This window comes from Atractosteus spatula, chromosome 4 (genome assembly GCF_055471065.1).
Source record: "Atractosteus spatula isolate fAtrSpa1 chromosome 4, fAtrSpa1.hap1, whole genome shotgun sequence".
Lineage (NCBI taxonomy): Eukaryota > Metazoa > Chordata > Actinopteri > Semionotiformes > Lepisosteidae > Atractosteus > Atractosteus spatula.
In genome coordinates this window covers 16,364,805-16,383,389 of record NC_142709.1, presented here as the reverse complement: position 1 = coordinate 16,383,389, position 18,585 = coordinate 16,364,805, and the positions used below count along the sequence as shown (strand labels likewise).

Here is an 18,585-nt window from a genome sequence, read left to right as displayed (position 1 = left end):
ACCCACTGACTCACCGCCTTCCTCCTGATACCAGACACTGCATGACGAGAAGCCAGAGAAGGAGAAGGAGAAGGAGAAGGAGGAGGAGGAGGAGGAGGAGGAGGAGGAGGAGGCCAAGGAACAAGACCGGGAGGTGGTGGAGTTGAATGGGGCGGCAGAGCCCGATGCCGAGTTGACTGAAGAAGCACCCTATGCTCCACTGCGCTCAGAGGACAGCGGCCTGGGCCTCAGCGCCTCACCCTCCGAGCACTTCCACAGCAATGGGACCAGCAGTGGGGGGGCAGGAGCTGGGGTCTCCCCAGAGAGGGAGGACGTGTGGAAGAAGGGCGGCAGCGTTCAGCACATGGCCCGCTGTGTCCAGGACATCCTGGCAGCCTTCATCAGCAGGTGGGAACGATTGTTGATGCCTAGTGGTGACCCGTTCGTTGATATTACATAGGGAAGAATACCAAACCCCTTATGACACAGATTTTATTTGACACGACTGTTCACAGTAGAGTCCGTATATTTTTTTTTAAAGGTGTTCATTTGAATTTGGGGTTTTAAAAAAACAAAACAGAGGGGATCGATCCCTCCCTCAGTGAATGCAATGAAGTGGTCCAGTCCTTACAGACTGATTCTCAACTCATCCCCGCAGGTACCTGCTGGCTCCGGTGGAGGAGGAAAAGAGGGAGGTAGAGAACAGGCCAGCGAGCCCTCCGAGTCAGGGTAGCAAGGCCGCGAGAAGCCCCAAGAGCTGGGAACCTGGGCCCATCTCCATGCCGCAGTTCAAGGAGAAGCTGACTGGCTTCTTCAGCCCCAGCAAGCAGAAGCAGGGTCCCCCGCAGGAGGAGAAGAAGGACATTCCCGCGGCAGGGGCCTGGGCGACAGGATATGTGCCGCGGAGCAAAGCTGAGATCTCTGACCACTGCCGCCAAGCCTTTGCAGCTACCTGCCAGCTGCTGCTGGAGTGCACCACCTTCCCCGTCTACCTGTCCGAAGAGGAGACCGAAGTCCTCTACACCGCCGTCTTCCAGGAGCTCAGTGAGGCTCGAGCTGCTCGGGGTGTTGACCCCAAATCTTTTCACTCTCCTATCTTTTCAAATCCCTCTTTCTATCCACAACTGAAGTTGTGGGATTTGAGTTCTTACTAGAAAATAAGAAGTTAAATGTTGTCAGCCTTGATTTGTTCGTCTTATATTAAACAGTAAAAGGTTAATTAATGGAACCGGTAAAGGATTATTTCAGGCCGGAAGAAAAAGTAAAGAGACACAAAGTTTCAGCTGTGGAGCCTCCTTCAGGTCTCTTTTCTTTTCCTTTCAGCATGGACTAAACCTTTACCTGTTCCTTTGCAGCCTACCTGTGTTGACGCAGGCTACCTACTGTACTTGAAGATTAATTAATGTTCTTCATGAATGTACTCTAACCATGTTACAGTGGAGCTGTAACCTTAAAAGTGAATGCCTGTTTGTACTAGTCTGGCAAAGCTTATAAATTTCAGTCAAAAAAAATTGTGCTCTTCTAAATTTTTGTAGGTGATTCATTAGGAGTTTAGGAGATGAGTATTTGACATGCAATGCAAAATACTGAAGTTTTAAAAAAAAACTAGATTCTGATTGGATATAAATCTGTGATGTTCAGGTGTACCTACCCTTGGACTTTAGAAATATGTTTTTGTTAATGGATAAGCTGTAAAATGTTGTGTATTATTCATAAGGTAACTGACCTATTTTGGAATTCAAACTCGTGTGGAAGCCATCACTACTTGCCATGGTAACGGGCATTGATGTTGTTGGCAGGCAACGGGGAGGGCAGCCTGCCCATGTGGCTCAAGTCACTGATGACCCTGTGCTGCTTCGTGAAGGACTGCCACATTCAGAATGTGGCCATCTCCACCCTGCTGGAGCTGGTCAACCACTCCCAGTCTCTGGCACTGGTCATCCAGGACAAGAACCGCCGCTACAAGAGCTCCGATAACAACCCCTTTTGTGGCCGACTGCAGATGGTCACTGTGCCACCCATCAATCCCGGAGTCCTTCAGGTCATGGCAGAGAAGACGGATTTCTACCTGGTAGGCCACAGCCAATGTAGGCGTTTGTTCAATTAGTCTTTTAAGTGCATATTGTATGATAGTATCAAGACCCAGTGCTCCAGAGTATTTTTAATAATAGCAGCTTCTGTAGGTTGTTTCAGCTGCCCATCTCGTCTTGCAAGACAGGGGATTCTGTTTTAATTCTTTTTTGTTCATATTCTGGTTTATTTTCAGTTTCATAGTTTAAAAAATCATTTTTAGTGGGGAAATCTTTTCATTAGGTTTTTCCAGAAGTGTAAAAAAGCATCTATACCTATTGATATTGTGCTCATATTACAATAACAGCAGGGGAAAGAGAGACTAAACAGATGCTCACAAATGAATGGGAACCATATTTCAACAAAGGTGACACTTAAATAAGGAACATGTCTTTAGCCTGTGGGTTCCGCAGTAAAGGAAATCGGAATTTCCAAGTAAGATGACAAGATCTTTTTATATAAAAAGTTTTCGCGTTTAATTTCAGGAAGGCAGCCTTTCATGTTTTGAAGAAGAGGAGGATGATGTTCCTTCCCTGTTCCCCCTTTCTTTATGCTTTGGTTCATTCCCATGGATGCTGGCTTAGTGAACTCACTAGGAAGGGTGTGATCATCAGTGATGTTTTATTTGGTTGATTTAATGATTTTACAATGACTTTAATATGCATATAATATATTAGTAAGGTTCTTATTGATCATCTGTGTCTATCATCATGCTTACTTGCCTCAAGACTCAAGAACCGCTACGTAAATACAGCAAAACAAAGCCCGTTGCTCCAAACCTTCTTAAGCAATCAAGCTAGAAAAGTACAAAAAGTGCTGAACATGCTGAAAGTCAGCTGCCCCCTAAAGTCGCACCTATATATAAAATGTTAATTATATTACCATATCTTTCTGCTTAATGTGTTGAGCTGAAATCCTCAAGAGTTTGTTTGCTCAAAGGTGGACCTCTGGTTTGAAATAGTTTTGAGTGTTGACTGCGAGTATGCCTTTTGGGATTGGGCTGTGGAATGGTTTCTGGCTTTCTCTGCTCTGGTAGCAGCTGCTGCATGTCTGTGGGTTTAGTGTTTGTGTTGCTGGCAGCTGTCTGCTGAGCACAGCTGGGAAGAGACCTTCTTTGCGCTTCTATGTTTACATTTTGCTCGCTTTCACTGGACCGTGGATTATCCATAGATTTCAGCCTGTTTGATTTGACCTACATTACTGGAATGCCTTAAAGGTAGTGTTCTACTCAATTGTAGAGTGTAACATCAAAAATGTACCATTAAAAATGTACTGCAAGCTTGGGCTCTTGTGTGAGCCCTGATATGTTCGTCACAGCTCTGGATGCTGTTCCACGTCTCTCTAGAGACAAATACAGCCACTTGACACCTTGGTGCCCATTAAACTCAGCCTGTCTCTTGTACTCCTGCTCCATGATACACTGACTAGCTGTACTCTGTGAAGGCAGGCTCTTGCCAGCTAGAGTAGAAGAGGAGGGGGTTGGTCTTCAGCTGCAGTGACAGTGGTTAGACCCAGCTGTTTTTCTTATACAAGTCATAATAATCATAAGAATCTTGAATACCATTATTGATGCTCATGCAGCTGCCCTGTTATATTACCTGACTCATCGCCTTTATGCAAAACATTTTTTACAGCACAGCTTGATAACACCTGGTGCAATATTCTCACCTCTTTGCATACCTCTTATACAGGACTGTCTGACTTTGCCGGTTCTCCTGTCTCTCACTTTATAAAGTGCACACCTGCATGTCGTACTGGAGTGGTATCATATGTTGCAGGAAAGGTGGGAGTAAGGACACTGTTGAATTAATGACCCTGAGAGCATGTTCAGTCATATGTGGCTTTCCCCCTTCAGGATCCCTCTATGAGTATCCCTCTATTCTACCTAGCAATACATCTGCATGGTGCTGTTGCCTTGACAACCTTGATAACCTAGCTTTTTTCTTCCAGTTAGGGTTATATATTACAATTATAACTCAACCGGAAACTTTAGATTATGTTTGAGGGCATGTAGTAGAGAACAATTTAAAATATAGTAACTTTACAGCAGATCAAATTAGCAATGAGAATGTTTCAGTGGGCCAATACAGGTACAGTTAACACAGCTCATTAAAGGAAAACCAACAGCATGTTCAAAGGCAGGTCATGAAAGAAACTAGAGAACTCGGAAAACTACTGAAAATGAAAAAGTACAGGTACCGTTTAACACCAATGATTAACTAGTGAAAGCCCAGTTCCAGGATCACTTTTTTACTCAAAGGACAGAGAAGCATAAGCAAAACAAAGAGAATGGAGTCCAACAAGCAAGAAATGTGGGTTCACCCAAGAAGGATTATATTGAAATCTCACTCTCTCTGCTTGCTGATCTTCAACAGGGAAGAGTATGAGGGACCCTGATACAGGTATTTATGTCCTCAAAGACATTGACAATGTCAACCCAGAGGGTTTCTTCAGAATAAGCAGTGAAACACGACCCAGAGGACACAGGTGGAAACTGTGTGGAAGTGCCTTTAAAACCAAGAACAGGCAGCACATCCTTTCCCAAAGGCCTGTTGAACTATGGAACAAGCCATAGAGCCATGTTGTACTTGGGTTATTTTCAAGAAACAGCTAGACGAGATCCTTGAATAAATTAGCTACCAAGTACTAAATGGGCTTTATGTTCTAAATGGTCTCTTACTGACTGTAACCATTCTTGTGTGCCACTTTTATGTGCCTGCCACATGACTGAGTCTTGGGATTATTTCCGTATATGTACAAAACACAATCTGGGAGCTCTCTGAACAGGATAGAATAAAGATTATGTCCATCTTGTATGAGCTCTTGGTATCCTGCAAAATTAAGAGATAAATGGATCAATAGCTAATAGAGAAACACTTTCTAAGAGAAATACTGAAATTTTCCATGCACGGTGGATATACCCACCTTAGAAATATGATACAGGGAAAAGGCAATATTGCAATTGAAATTGTAACTTTTGTTTATTTTCCCACTTTGGGCGTGAGCCTGGCTCTTACTGTGTAACTTCAATTGCATCTCAACTTCGCCTTCTGTCCCGCTTCAGGTGAGAACCACTGGGCAGAGAGTAAATTGCTGAAGGTTGAGCTTGCAGTCTCTACAGTACTGTTACCTATTCCTCCTGAGTATGACCTTCCCACAGCAGTGCTTCATGTCTTCAGTGAATCTTTAGGCTCTGGCATGGTAGCTACAGGACCTCATTAAAGTTAAAGATACTCTGTTTTGTCTTACAATCTGAAAAGAAGGGTTCAGGTTATTTCTAAAGGCATGCTTCACAGAGGACTCTTCAGAATGCTTCCTGGTATGAAGCCAGCATGCATGTGTGTAAGAATGCCCCACCTTGGACCAGTATACTCTCCAGGGTGTAAGCCCTATGCTGTATGTACCCTCTGTCTGCCAGGGTTTTTCAGGGTTAAGGTTCTGCAGCTGATATGAGGGTGGATGTATCATGGATTATTTGGTTATTGCATGTTTATATTGTTTCACAAGGCACAATTCATGGGAAGTCAGCAATGAAGCTGAACAGACATCTGCAACATCCTTATGTAAAACCTCAGAGGAAGAAAATGAGGACTGATTTGTTTTCCCTAGCAGTTTCAAAGGAAACCTGTGTCAGGAGTATTTGATAAAGCTTAGTCTTTTTCTGCTTCTGTGGCAAAAAGTGTACACTTTTTCCAAAGGTAAGCAGAGTGTTACTTTCCTCCTTCTTCCTCCAGCGTGTGGCTCAGGTGCTGTGGAATCAGCTGAACATGGAACACCGCGAGCATCACATCACCGGAGTGGAGCTGTTTTACAAGCTGCACTGTCTGGCTCCTTCCTCCAGCATCTGCGAGGACATCATCTGCCTGGCGTTGCTTCACAGGGACAAGGTGAGGGAGCAGAGCTGGAGCAAAAGTCAATTTAGGTCCAGGGTTACCAACCCTGGTCTTAGAGAGCCAGTGTGACAAGGTTAAGGGTCTTCGAGGTCATGGGTCGCCAAGCTTGTACCTGGAGGGCCAGTCTGTGCAGGTGCGGGTAAGAGTGGAGTGTTGTGTCTCTTGGGATCAGAGCAAAATCACTGGCTCATGATCCATCCACATGAGGTCTGGCCTAATGACCTTGCTAGGACTGGTCCAGCCACTGTTCAGTATTTCTGACTTGATTCATCATGAATCACTGTATTTTGCAGCTAGATTAATTATTAGGAATCAACTCTGTCCTCCAGTATGTTTACAGCTGTGTAAATACAGCACGGCAATCCTCATTGTTTCACACATTCAGAATAATATAGTCAAGATAGTAAGTGTAAATGAGCAATCCCCACCAGCGGTAACAATGCCATCACCTTTATGAGGTTTGATTTAATGTATAATAGTTGTGGGAGTGTGGAACAAGCTTCCCAGTCATGAAGTTGAAGCCAATACCCTGGCTTCTTTCAAGAAACTGCTGGGTGTGAATCTAGGATCAATTAACCAGAGACCAAACGAGCAAGGTGGACTGAATGGCCTTTAATCATTTTCAGACTTTTTTATGCTAATTAAGTCAATACAACTAATTTCATTTATGCCCTGATAGCAATCACTATCCTTGAGCTATTAATTCTTATTGGTAACTTTTTGAAGCTATTGGTAGTGAATCAACATTTACTTCTAAATTCTAGTCTTGCATCACATTTAAGAGATGTTTTTACATACTGTGATTGTAAATCCTGCAGATATTTTTTATTGCTTAAAACAGTATTGTATTCTAAAGTTACTGGCAGAAAAGCTGATTCATATTTGACTTTCTTAAATGTCTCTTATTAGAGAGCACTTGAACCCTGACATTATTAAAAAGAGAAACATTCTATGGCAGAGATCTGTTAAAGAAATTAAGTGGTTTTAATAATTCTCAGCCTAATATTAAAGTAATTGCTGCTGTTTCTATTATAGCTGCTTATAGTACATGTTGAGCACACTCAAACAGCTAAGTCATGGTATCAACAGCCATACTGCAAAATCTCTTATAACTTTGTTTCCCTTGTATACTTTGCCTTGTACATGAGGCAATTTCTCCTTTATTCACACTAAGGAACGCTTTCCAGTTAGGTTAGGAAATTTCATTTGTTCAGCTTTCTCTAACGCGAAACATTCGTAGTACGTTTGGATCTAACTGAAAATGACAACACCTAAGAAATAGAGCAATAATCGAATGTACATCACAGAGATAAAATAAATGGCCACAAGAGCTCCTCTGACAGATTGACATGTTCTTTTAGGAAATAGGTTCCTAATTAGGTTATATTTAACATATTAGGTTGATATTTATTTTATAGGTTGGTAATAAAATAAATATAGGTTGATATTTATTTTAAAAACATTAGAATGTGTTTGATTGTCCAGAAACAGAGAGCTTCAGTTGTGCAGTTATACCATTGCTAAAGTATTTTTAATACTGTGAGTTTTACTTCTTATTGTCAACTCTGCTCCCAGGCAAACAGGCTGGAAGCGCTCTACAGATTTTCTGTGTTATGGCACCTGACCAGGGAGATACAGAGCAGCAGATCCATGTCGCTCAACAGATCCTTTGATAGGTAGGTTGTTGGGTGCAGAAGCCAATACCGTTTCACTGCCTGAATTAGTTCTGAACACTTTCTGTTTTCTGACCGACTCATTAGCTGGTAATTTCAGAAATTAGTGGACTCCCCCTTCATTTCTGGTGAGGATGGTGCTGTCCGTTTTCAGGTCACTGTTTGTGGTGCTGGACAGCCTGAACAGCCAAGATGGTGCCATCAGTGCAGCTGCCCAGAGCTGGCTGGTCCGTGCTTTTTCCCTGAACGACGTGGTCCGGATTCTAGAGCCAGTCTTGCTGCTGCTTCTCCATCCCAGAACCCAGCGTTCGGCCATTCACTGCATCAAGCAGAACCTCACTCTAGGTAAGTGCGAGAGTGGAGCGAGAGTGTGAGGCCTGTGGTTCTCCGCGTGGAGAATGTTCACGAGGTTTCAAGATTTAAAAGGTTGATAAATTTGATCTGGCTTTATAAAATCTCTTCCAGCATGAGTGACAGGGACTGTCTTCTGTGGATGTGTGCAGTTTAACCTGGGTGCAGTTATTTTTTTACCTGAATTGACTATGTCTTAATTAAATGTATGATTTTAAGGACTAACCCATTTCCCAGCATAACAGGTTATGTTGCCCATAAAAGGATTTGGCTTTGACATAGAACCTGTATTGGTCAGGGGTTTGTGTACTCTACTGTGATGTTCCTTTGGTGCCAAAGAGATGTCCCTTTAGTGCAGGGATATTTTATTTTACATTAGTACTACTGTGCATTTATATTTATATTTATATTATTACATTCATCTGCGCATACACACACACTTATATAGAAGACGATACCATAGGCCATTGCTCTCAGCTTGTCAACATTGTCTGCCTTCAAGTAGACTTGTTCCCCAGAGTAATGTGTCTTGTTCCCACCTGGTTTAGGAAACCTGAAGGTCCTAAACAGCAGGGAAAGGGCCTGTTCCAAGGACACATTCAGTGACCTGGCAGATAGCTGCTCGTTGGATGAAAGCATCCTGAGCCGGATGACAACAGTGGACCGAGAGGCACTGTGGGCAGAAGTTGAGCGAATACCAGAGATGGTCAGGCTTCAGCAGGAGCCAGTGGAAGACAAGAGGAGCGAGGACTCCTTTTCCCCTCAGGATGACGAGGGAGATGGGCCTGAGCTGGCAGAGGGGCGAGAGGACTGCGACGAGGATAGCGAGCACACAGAGTCAGCCGACAGCAGTGGTGCGCAGATCTCCACGGAGAACACCAGCTCGGCTTCTGCACTTTACCTGCAGCACCCTGATGACAGCAATGGCATGGATGACGATGATGAGGGCAGACCTGTGGGTGGCAGTGGGAACCCCAGGAAAGGCCAATGTGAAAATAGCTGCCTCCCTGCCATGTACCGGATAGACTCCCAAAGGACCCAAGCCTCTGAATCGCTCTCCAGCGATGATGAGGAACAGGAGCTGGAGGCCATGGCCCGCATGAGACTTCTGAAGCGGCAAAAGGAGAAAAGGGAGATGATTGACTCTCTCTTCAAGCACGTGCTTTTGTATTTACAGCCGTATGACTCCACCAGGGTCCTCTATGCCTTCTCAGTCCTAGAAACAGTGCTCAAAACCAACCCAAGGGACTTTGTGGAAGCCGTGTCAACCACCAGCATGGACACCAGCTCCACTGCCCATTTGAACCTCATCTACAACCTCTTGGCACGTCACCAGGAGGCCCTGGTGGGCCAGAGTTTCTATGGATGTCTTCAACCCCAATCACCTGTCTCCTGCCCCTATTCCCTGCTGATTGAACTTCTCACCTACCTCTGCCTGAGCTTTCTGAGGTCCTACTATCCCCGCTACCTTACGGTTAGTCACCGGGACCTGCTGGGAAACCGAGATGTGCAGGTCAAGAGCGTGGAGGTCCTGATACGTCTGATGAGCCAACTCGTGATGGTCGCCAAGTCTCAGGAAGGCAAGAACATGGATTTCATAAGGAAGCTCTTGTCCAGTTGCAAGGTGCAGCAGTATGTCCTGCTGTCCCTCTCGGCCTCCATGTACGTCAATCAGAAGCCCGCGCAGCCCGACAAGAGTGAGGAACTCCTGGAGGATGGCCTGTTTGAGGAAAGCCTGATAAACTTTGGCCAAGACCAGATCTGGAGCGAGCACCCCCTGCAGATCGAACTGCTCAAGATCCTGCAGGTGCTGATCGTCTTGGAGCACCACCTCCGAGGAAGAACTGCCGAGGAGCAGGAGGCCTCCTCTCCTCTGGCAAAAGAGTGGCAGACAGCTGTTCACTTTCAGCAGTCCATCAAGGCCCTGCAGTACATCCCTGCCCAGCCCATCACCTCTCAAGGCATGTTTGTATCTGCTGTGGTCAGGGCCCTGCAGCCTCAATACGGCTATGGCATGCACCCACCCTGGGTGAGCCTGCTGACCAGCTCCCTGCCTTACCTGGGCAGGTCCCTGGGGATGACCGTGGCCCCTTTCATTGCACAGATCTGCAAGAACCTGGATGAACTGGTCAAGCAGTACGAGTATGAATCAGTGAAGACAACCCCAGGGTGAGATTTTTTCACATTTATTTGATGGACTTCTAATTTTGTTAGGACTGTTCATCACAGGAAAAAGAATTTATAATCGCCATTAATGTTTTAACTTTTTAATCCCAGAGTTTTAATATAGAATCAGCTGTTGTTTACCAGTCTCGCTAGTCTTCAACAGAAGACACTTTTGATAAATGATTGTAATGGCATGAAAAAATACAACCCTGAACTAACAGCTTTGTTCTTATGCTTATACTGAAACTAAAATAGCGTGACTGCTGTCAAAGGGATACTGGTCTGAAAATACTGAGTGGCTTGTTAGAATAATACAGACCTATGCTATGCGCTGTGATAATATTGTGTGCTGTGACTCAATAAATAACTTAGTGTTCATCTTCAAACAGTTTCTCTTCGAAGAGGGAGAACATCGCCCCAGATTACCCCCTGACTCTTCTGGAAGGCCTAACTACCATCACTCACTTCTGCCTACTGGAGACCTCCAGCACACACAGAAAGGTCATTGCAGAAGGAGCTAGCTGGCTTTCATCTAGTCCTTTGGAGCTCAGAGTTCCGTCTTACCAGAATTGATTTCTGTACATGTGCTTTGCACTTAAGTTTTTCATGAGGAGTGAGTTTCACTGCATCATTCTCAGAAAAGTGCCAGAACAAGAAAAAAGGTTTTCATTGTGATGTGGCTTTTACATTCAACTGAAAACACTTTGCTATATTTAGAATCCTCTCTCCGTTACTGATCACAACAACATGTTGCATGTTTGCAATATTGCTGAATTTCTGAATTTCCAAAGTCCATATCCCTTCCCAGTCCAACAGTGAGGGGAGGTTGATCCCCCTAAAGTGCCTTTGGAGAGCATTTGAAGATGGTACCTTTAACTGTTTTCAATTTTTTCTTTTCTCCGCAGTTTTGATTTGTATTATTGTTGTATAGATTTGAGAAAATGTACACTTGCAGTACAAGTTGGGTTTGAAGGGTGTGTAAGGTTTTGACTAATATGTACGGAAGAGATCATGGCTGCTTGCAGTATCTTGTAGTGCACATTGAGAGAGCTTAAGAAGCTAGTCTCGATTGCTCGCTTTCGTATTTTTGTTCGGGATCAGCCTGTACTGAATCATAAACATAGAAAGATCAATGTATGTTACCATCAGTTTTTGTACTGTTGGAGGGCGCTGACATGAGATTTTTAAATATTGGAAATGCTCTGTGCACCGTATAAAAAAAAAAATGCAGTGATGCAGACTGACCCAGTAAGCATGCTCTTCTTGGCCTATACATGGCTCCAGCGGCCTGTGTGAATCATGCTTGTATTATAGTAACAAGTGCTATCACGGACGGCAGCCTGATGACCTTTGGCTCTTCCCCTCTCCCAGGCCCCAGTGAGCACAGATCCCGCCGATGTCCGGAATGCGCGCAACGCCATAGTCGAGGAGCTCCCTCGCATCACAAACACCATGGCACTGCTGTGGGGTGTGCTCAGGAAGGAGGAGTCCCAGAGGAAGTCTTCGGAAGCACCCCTGGGGACCAGCAAGAACACGTCCACCTCCGTATACTTCAAAAGCACCAAAGTGGGTGACATGACTCTCTTCATGTACCAGCTGTGCTTGAGTTTCATCAGGCAACTGGTTTATATATACTTCGGAAGAGTTCATTTCTGTCTGTTGTTTTGATACCTCATATGATTTGTAGTTTTTTTTTTTATTCTTTGTGTTAACATGCTGCTGCTACAATTTCCAAATTGCAGCTGCTTTATAGCTCAACACTCTAATGTTGCGGTGAGCAAAACACTACACCATATGGCCTAAAAACTCTCATAGGCCCAGTATCCCCCGCCCACACAGCAGGATGGGAGTGCAGGAGGGAGGGACGTGAGAGTCGTTCCTTTTCTTGGGCTTGTTTTGTCCTTCAGCTTTATGCACAAGCCTTCTAGCAGACTGCACTCTGACCTGCTTTGTTAAACTGTGCTTTTGATTGTGTACTGCAGATCCTGAGACAGAGAGTGCTCGAGTTTCTGAACCCCCTCACGGCCCAGTACGGGGTGCAGCTGATGGCGGCTGTGGCAGCAGTGTGGAACAGCAGGAAGGGCCGGAAGAGCTACAGTAAAAACAAGGTAGAACCTCCTGGAACCTCCGGTCTTGGTCGGGGTCCTAGAGGAGCTTTTGGCTGGATGATCTCTTCATCAGCTGATACTCGTTCCTGGTCCCACTGGCCCATAGGCCTGCAGGAAGAATCTTTAAATGCACAGTGGTTGAAGAACTAGAGCTCATGTCACATTAAGCCAATGAGGTCAATGATATATAAGTAATTAACGCCTCATGTAGAACCAGTAAAGTCACTGGGTCTCCTGGCTCAGGAATTTAACTATCGTTCTTGTGTTAAAGAAGATTTCTAGCTTCTGATTTTTCACAGGGGCAGGTTTTTACCTGTAGTGTCAAGCAGTTGAATAGCTGTTTAATTAACTGGAAACTTAAATCACAGGAAGATTTTCTGGCATATTCTTGCATGATGGAGATGGCAAATCATGTTAGGATATTTCTTAATACAGTGCATATCGTAATTATATGTTTTCATTTGTTTTATTTATATTGTTACAAAAATAAAGTCTGGAAATGACTGAGCATAAAACTCAGTACTTAAATTAAATAATCATAATCACAACGTGTAAATGATTTTGCCAAGAATATACTCTAGTGGTTGGTATAGTTAGAGGCACATAAATTCTTTGTTCTCTGGCACAGCTTTGGTGAAAAGAGTAATAATTCGGGCACACTTGGTTTAACAAACAACAAATATTGAAACACCAACAATACACACACTAAACTACACACAACATAAATATACAACACACAGGTAACACTGTGTACAAATTTACGATTTGTATTGGCATTGCAGAGACCTACCATCCTAACCATAGAAAAAAAAACCCAGACTGTTACCAAGTATTCAACTTTTAAATAGCACCTACAAAGTCCAAAAGAAGAGATAAGCTGCCTTCAAACTATATAGAATACAACCTATGGTTAAAATTCTCTCTGTAAACCCAGGTGCCACCAAATGAATGGGAACCTATCCCCCTGTTCTAAAAATGCACCCACAAACCAGGAGAGGCTGTTTTTAACCAAGGGATTCTTTAAACAGGAAATCGCAGTTCCATAAAAACACAGAATAGCAAGCTCTCTTAACAAGGTTCAAATGCTTAGCTCCAGTCTGGTCTTTCTGGAGCTCTGTCCTCCTTTCCCCCTTATCTTCTCTCTGTCTACCACTCTGCTTCACTATCTTCTTATATGGTGACTTTCTGGACTGTTGATTGATACTTATTCATTTACCCATAATCTCATTAACTAAGGTAAACCAAGATAAACTCTGATTGCTTTGGACACTGAATCTGTTCCCTTTGCATCTCAGCCAAACATCTTTTTGCTTTGAAGCTGGAAATGTTGTCACTAGACAGGTGTTACCCATTCTATCTCGCTCCTTAGAGGCATTTCCGTAGTCACCTGTAGCTGTAAATTAATTTCATCTGAAAGGTTCCCTAAAACATTTGAGAGGTAAAATTTTATTCTTTATCATTTTATTAAAAATTGAGTAATATATGTTATCAAAGCAGTCAAACACAATGCAGGGTTTCATCCACAAGAGATAAACATGCCCAATAAACTTCTATTTAAAGACCCATCCCCGCTCCTGATTACAGATAATAGTTGCAGCACATTATTGTGTCTTCTCTCACTGAACCCCTCGTAACTCTCTGAGTAGATTCTACCGGTACCCAGTGAACCCCAACTGACGATCGTGGCGCTGGTCAAGGCCCTGAGTACCCTGAGAGCAGACACCATCCTGCAGCTGGTTAAAGAGGTGGTGAAGAAGCCTCACCAGATTAAAGGAGACCAGGTAATTCTTTTATTCTCACTGCTCAGCATTCACTTTCTTCTCCTGGCCACTTTGATTCGCTGGGGATTTCTGATGCATTTGGTTAGCTAGACCTGCAAAGCGCTGTGGTCCCAAGATCTTTTAGGTGTGGTGGATGTCTTGTGAGGTCTATTTCCATTTGTCTTACAGAAGTCCACGCTGGTGGATATCCCCATGCTCCAGTTCAGCTATGCCTTTATGGAGGGGTAAGCGATCATTGTGGATCTGGATCTTTTAATAAAAAGGTTTATTTTCTGAAAACTGGGAAAATACAAGCCAGCCATTTTCATAGGATTACATTACATGGGATTAATTGATTATTACAGCTAGTTGCGTGGAACTGACTACTAGATATTCAACATGCTCCAAAATTATTTGCTTTGGTTTCTATCCTGACATGCTTTTAAGTTACATTCCAAGTGCAGTAGTTCTCTCCAGGGTGTCCAGTAAGAGCCTGCTGCCTGATGAAGTCTCGCACAGAGGCTGGAGAAACTGAAGCTGGTGCTCCGACCTGTAGGTAGCAGGAATCCGGCACCGGACCACATGGGTCACGGACAGCTGGCAGATCAATCAGTGGTGGTACTTCTCAGCTCGTGATGTGTCATTGGTGTTTTGTGCGCTAGAAAAAAGATGAGGCTAAGGCTTTGGTTTGGCTCGGCATCAGTGGAGGATGTTCTTGCAGGGTCTCCGCACAAACGCTCCAGGAGAACACGACGCCCCTCCTCGGCCTCCTGAAGGAATCGGTGCAGCTCAACCTGGCTCCTCCTGGCCACTTCCTGCTCCTCGGGTGAGTGCAGCCCCCAGGCAGTGACTGCTTTCAGACATGTGCTGGTGCAGAACATAATACAATAAACTAGTGAGTATTGAACAACATTGTATTGAACAGTATTGATAAAGATATTAGTGTGAAGAAAAGCCTTACCAGAATGTAATTTTCTCAGCTAGCATATATTAATAGCTCATTGTTTATATTATCCACTTACTTCACCTGATAGAAGACCACAGATACCGTCAGCTTCACCCAGTATTGGGCTGCAAGCGTAATTTAAATACTTGACACAGGTTCGCTAAGAGAGTAGTCTTCTCTTTGTAAGACCGAAAATGTCAGTAAAAGACATTCCCTTAAGTCTGGAAATCTATCTGTTGGCTCTTCTCTGAACCTATTTCACAGTAGCAGTATCCTTTGTATTATAGGGATGAAAAAATATCAGTTTTCTAAATGAGGTCTTACTAGAGTATTACACAATTGTAACATAACATCCCTTGATTTAAGTAGTCTTAATACAAATGTTGTTCTCCACTAATTCCATCACTTCAAAAAGGTCTTGGTTTGTAAAGAATACACCTGGCATTATGAATAAACCTGGTATTTTGATCTTGGAGCCGAAACGGTAGATGACTATACACACAGTATTGTAGCAAGGTGTATTGGCACTAATAAATGATTAACATGATGCAAAAGTTTCATGTTTAGAGTGAAAAAATTAGTATGTCTCACAAATGCTTATAAATTGGCTACTAAATAAGATGCACCAAGTCTATAGTCACATCTATGTAATGTTTGTTTTTACACCACAGGATTCTCAATGACTTTGTGAACAGACTCCCCAGTCTTGACAACAAAAAGGACCAGCGAGACCTGCAGGTAAAGTCTTGTTCCACCTGTGGTTCATCATGCAGAGCTGGCCATGACATTCACAGGCAATAGAGCCGTCAGCAGGCCAGAGCTATTGACAAGGTGCGCAAGGGTGAAGCCTCACCTGGGACCAGCCCTGAAGTCCCAGCAGTGGAGTTAGGGGTCCTGTTCTTTGACCCGCCTCCCTTGAAACCAAAAACCGAGCACCAAGGGGCCTCGTCAAAAACAAACAAGCGCAAGCAGGCAGTGTAAATGTAACGCTGGTGATGGAGTTGGTGTTTTGCCTGTAGTATTGAAAACACTTTGGTACATGTACTGAGTGTTTTCTATAACCTCCTGTGTCACTGCAGCAGGGCAGATTAGGAATGAGCATCACAAGACACTTCACATGTTAAATGAAGCTGATACTTCCCTGCTGATGAATAGTCACTGATTTTTCCATAGTGATAAAAGCGTTACTCATGATCTGCAGTAGACAAAGAGGAACAAAACCTGCTTCCTACAGCCTTCATTAAGATTAGTCTCCAGTCCACTTGTTCTCAGTACTGGTCCAGGAGTACTCCTGTGTCTGCTGGTTTTTGTTCCGACTCTGCCCTTAATCACCAGTGCCTGTAACCTATCTGCTTGCTTGTTTAGACTCTTTTTTGCACTCAGTCATTGGTTTAAAAAATACCACAGTTAAAGTATCTCCAACACCTCCAGCCCAGAAAACGTATGCATTCTGTCCTCAACTCTCTAGTTAGGAATTGGATCCCTTATTTCTGCGGAAACGGCTCATAAGAGGTGATCAACTGATGATGACAAGACATTTTATTGCGAGTGACACTGTCAGACATGCCCACAGAGTGTCAGTGTCTTTCCTTCTGCTCAAGTCCGATCAATTAGATCTCAGCCAGCAGACCTGATGAGGACAGTCCTGAAACTAATTAACAATTGGTTCGTCCCTATTACAGAACTCAGCCCTTTAAGAATATAAAGCAGTGATTTTTTTAAAAAGAACCTCAAATAGAAAATTGACACAAATTAGACAATAATTAAGAACAGTTCTGTAGAAGTAATAACGGCAGAATGAAATTTTAGAACAAGAGTTATCCAGGGCTACTACTGGGGTGTTTTCTAAACCAAGGCCTGAGTAAAGAAAAAAATAAAGCCAAGACAAGCAAGGTCTTCCATTGCTGGCAGTAGTTAGCTCCGGTGATGAAAGGGCCAGTTAGACAAAAACTAGCAGACACAGGGGTACCTCAGGACCAGAACAGAGGACTACTGCTCTAGTCGATGCGAAGTATGAGATGGGAAGAGGACACCATTCCCTTTGCAAAAGAAGCTGTCCCCTCTGTTACAAGTGCTATGCCAGATATCATTGCTCTTACAAAACTTTCGAGTGGCTCCTTCTCAACATGACAGTATCTCTTGGATCCCCCTCACAGCAAGAAGGGCCCCATGCCCCTGGAGTAACCCCACTCCACCTGACCTCAACTCATAGGCACTGTTCTCCTTATCTTTCTAAAATTTAAGTAGCTCCCGAGTTGTTAAGTGCTTAAAGGTTAACTAAAAGAAAGGAAGTTTTAGAGAGACTAAATGGAGCTGATTTGCCAGCCCATGGTGTGCAAATTTCTTAAAACACCCTTTAGCTTCTGGAGATTTGATGCCTTATGTGGGTAGAAAAATCTTTGTTGTGTTTTGATAGCTGCAATGTCTGGGGGAGTTCTAGTATGTTCACACTCTGTTGTATCAATACCTGTCAAGGACAGAGGAGCTGTTCCTTGGAAACTTCTCATGTTGTGGAACACATTACATTTCAAGGCCGAAAGCAGCCCCTGTGAGCTTTGTTTCCTTTCAGGAGGTGACCCAGAAGATCCTGGAAGCAGTGGGCAATGTGGCGGGCTCATCCCTGGAGCAAACCAGCTGGCTCAGCCGCAACCTGGAAGTGAAAGCCCAGCCTCAGGTGTGTCTGGAGGAGGAGGACCCTGACATAGATTTGTACGGTAAGGTGCAAAGCATAAGCATCAGACTTTTAATCAAACAGCGGTTTGGTGTTATTAAGTATAAGAAATTGTATGTTTGAGCAGTATTTCCTATGGCAGGGGCACAGCAGCCTTTAACGATGTCTCACAAATCTCATCTTTTTCACAATGCCACTCATGAGTGCTCTTCCTCCAGACTCTGAAGCCCAGGCAGCTGCGATGGTGCCGTCCTCAGTGCCCTCAGTCTATAGCGTGCAGGCACTCACTCTCCTTGCTGAGGTAAGTTCAGATCCCACGTTTGTCCTTCTCTCTGTGGTGCTGTGGTGACCCTGGGGTAAAATACTGGAAGGGTTGGTCCTTATGGGCCCAGTGAGACTCTGTATATCAGGGAACCACCAGAGAAAAGAACTAGAAACACATCAAGAGCTGTTTGGGTGGATAGTTTGATATAAACCCGGACCCTCTGCTGTGTAGATAAAATCTGGGTTATAAACTGAAATCATTTGTGTTGGATATTTTAAGAGAGACCCAAGTGGTAAAGCAAACCCATGTATGTGGCAAATTGGAGGAAGCACAAGGAAAAATGACAATTTGACAATTGAAAGCTCATTTTTTTCATTAGGGTGATCCTAAAAGGTGCTAGTTTCAGATTACATCTATGGTGAAAAGTGTAAGAATAGGGGCAGTGAAGTGAAATATGTCATGTGCAGTGGCAAGGCATATTATTACACTTAGAATTACATTTTATTAAAACAGTCTGTGCACAGTCATCTGCTGCTCCAGCCACAAGTGAGGTGGGTGGGAAGAACTTGATTCATCCCGGCTCTAGCTTCTTCATGAATGAATACACTAGGAGATTCAGGATGTAGACAAAAAAAAGAGTCCCAACTACTTTATTTTATTGATCAGGCAAAAATAGGTCTCTTCTGTTATAGAAAGAATATCT

The 18,585-nt window shown here is 43.8% G+C and overlaps 1 protein-coding gene across 1 annotated transcript in view; it reads left to right on the top strand.

The window, feature by feature from the left end:
- Positions 1 to 18,585, top strand: part of dop1b (DOP1 leucine zipper like protein B) — a 57,986-nt gene that overhangs the window by 26,297 nt on the left and 13,104 nt on the right. Inside the window, exons 14-29 of the mRNA XM_088913750.1 lie at positions 35 to 387; positions 638 to 1,023; positions 1,779 to 2,050; positions 5,784 to 5,936; positions 7,518 to 7,618; positions 7,770 to 7,960; positions 8,515 to 10,135; positions 10,522 to 10,633; positions 11,504 to 11,698; positions 12,115 to 12,240; positions 13,887 to 14,021; positions 14,190 to 14,245; positions 14,722 to 14,826; positions 15,618 to 15,684; positions 17,516 to 17,660; positions 17,836 to 17,918. Of these exons, the coding sequence (XP_088769876.1) occupies positions 35 to 387; positions 638 to 1,023; positions 1,779 to 2,050; positions 5,784 to 5,936; positions 7,518 to 7,618; positions 7,770 to 7,960; positions 8,515 to 10,135; positions 10,522 to 10,633; positions 11,504 to 11,698; positions 12,115 to 12,240; positions 13,887 to 14,021; positions 14,190 to 14,245; positions 14,722 to 14,826; positions 15,618 to 15,684; positions 17,516 to 17,660; positions 17,836 to 17,918 (4,101 nt within the window). The remainder of the gene's footprint in view (positions 1 to 34; positions 388 to 637; positions 1,024 to 1,778; positions 2,051 to 5,783; positions 5,937 to 7,517; positions 7,619 to 7,769; positions 7,961 to 8,514; positions 10,136 to 10,521; positions 10,634 to 11,503; positions 11,699 to 12,114; positions 12,241 to 13,886; positions 14,022 to 14,189; positions 14,246 to 14,721; positions 14,827 to 15,617; positions 15,685 to 17,515; positions 17,661 to 17,835; positions 17,919 to 18,585) is intronic.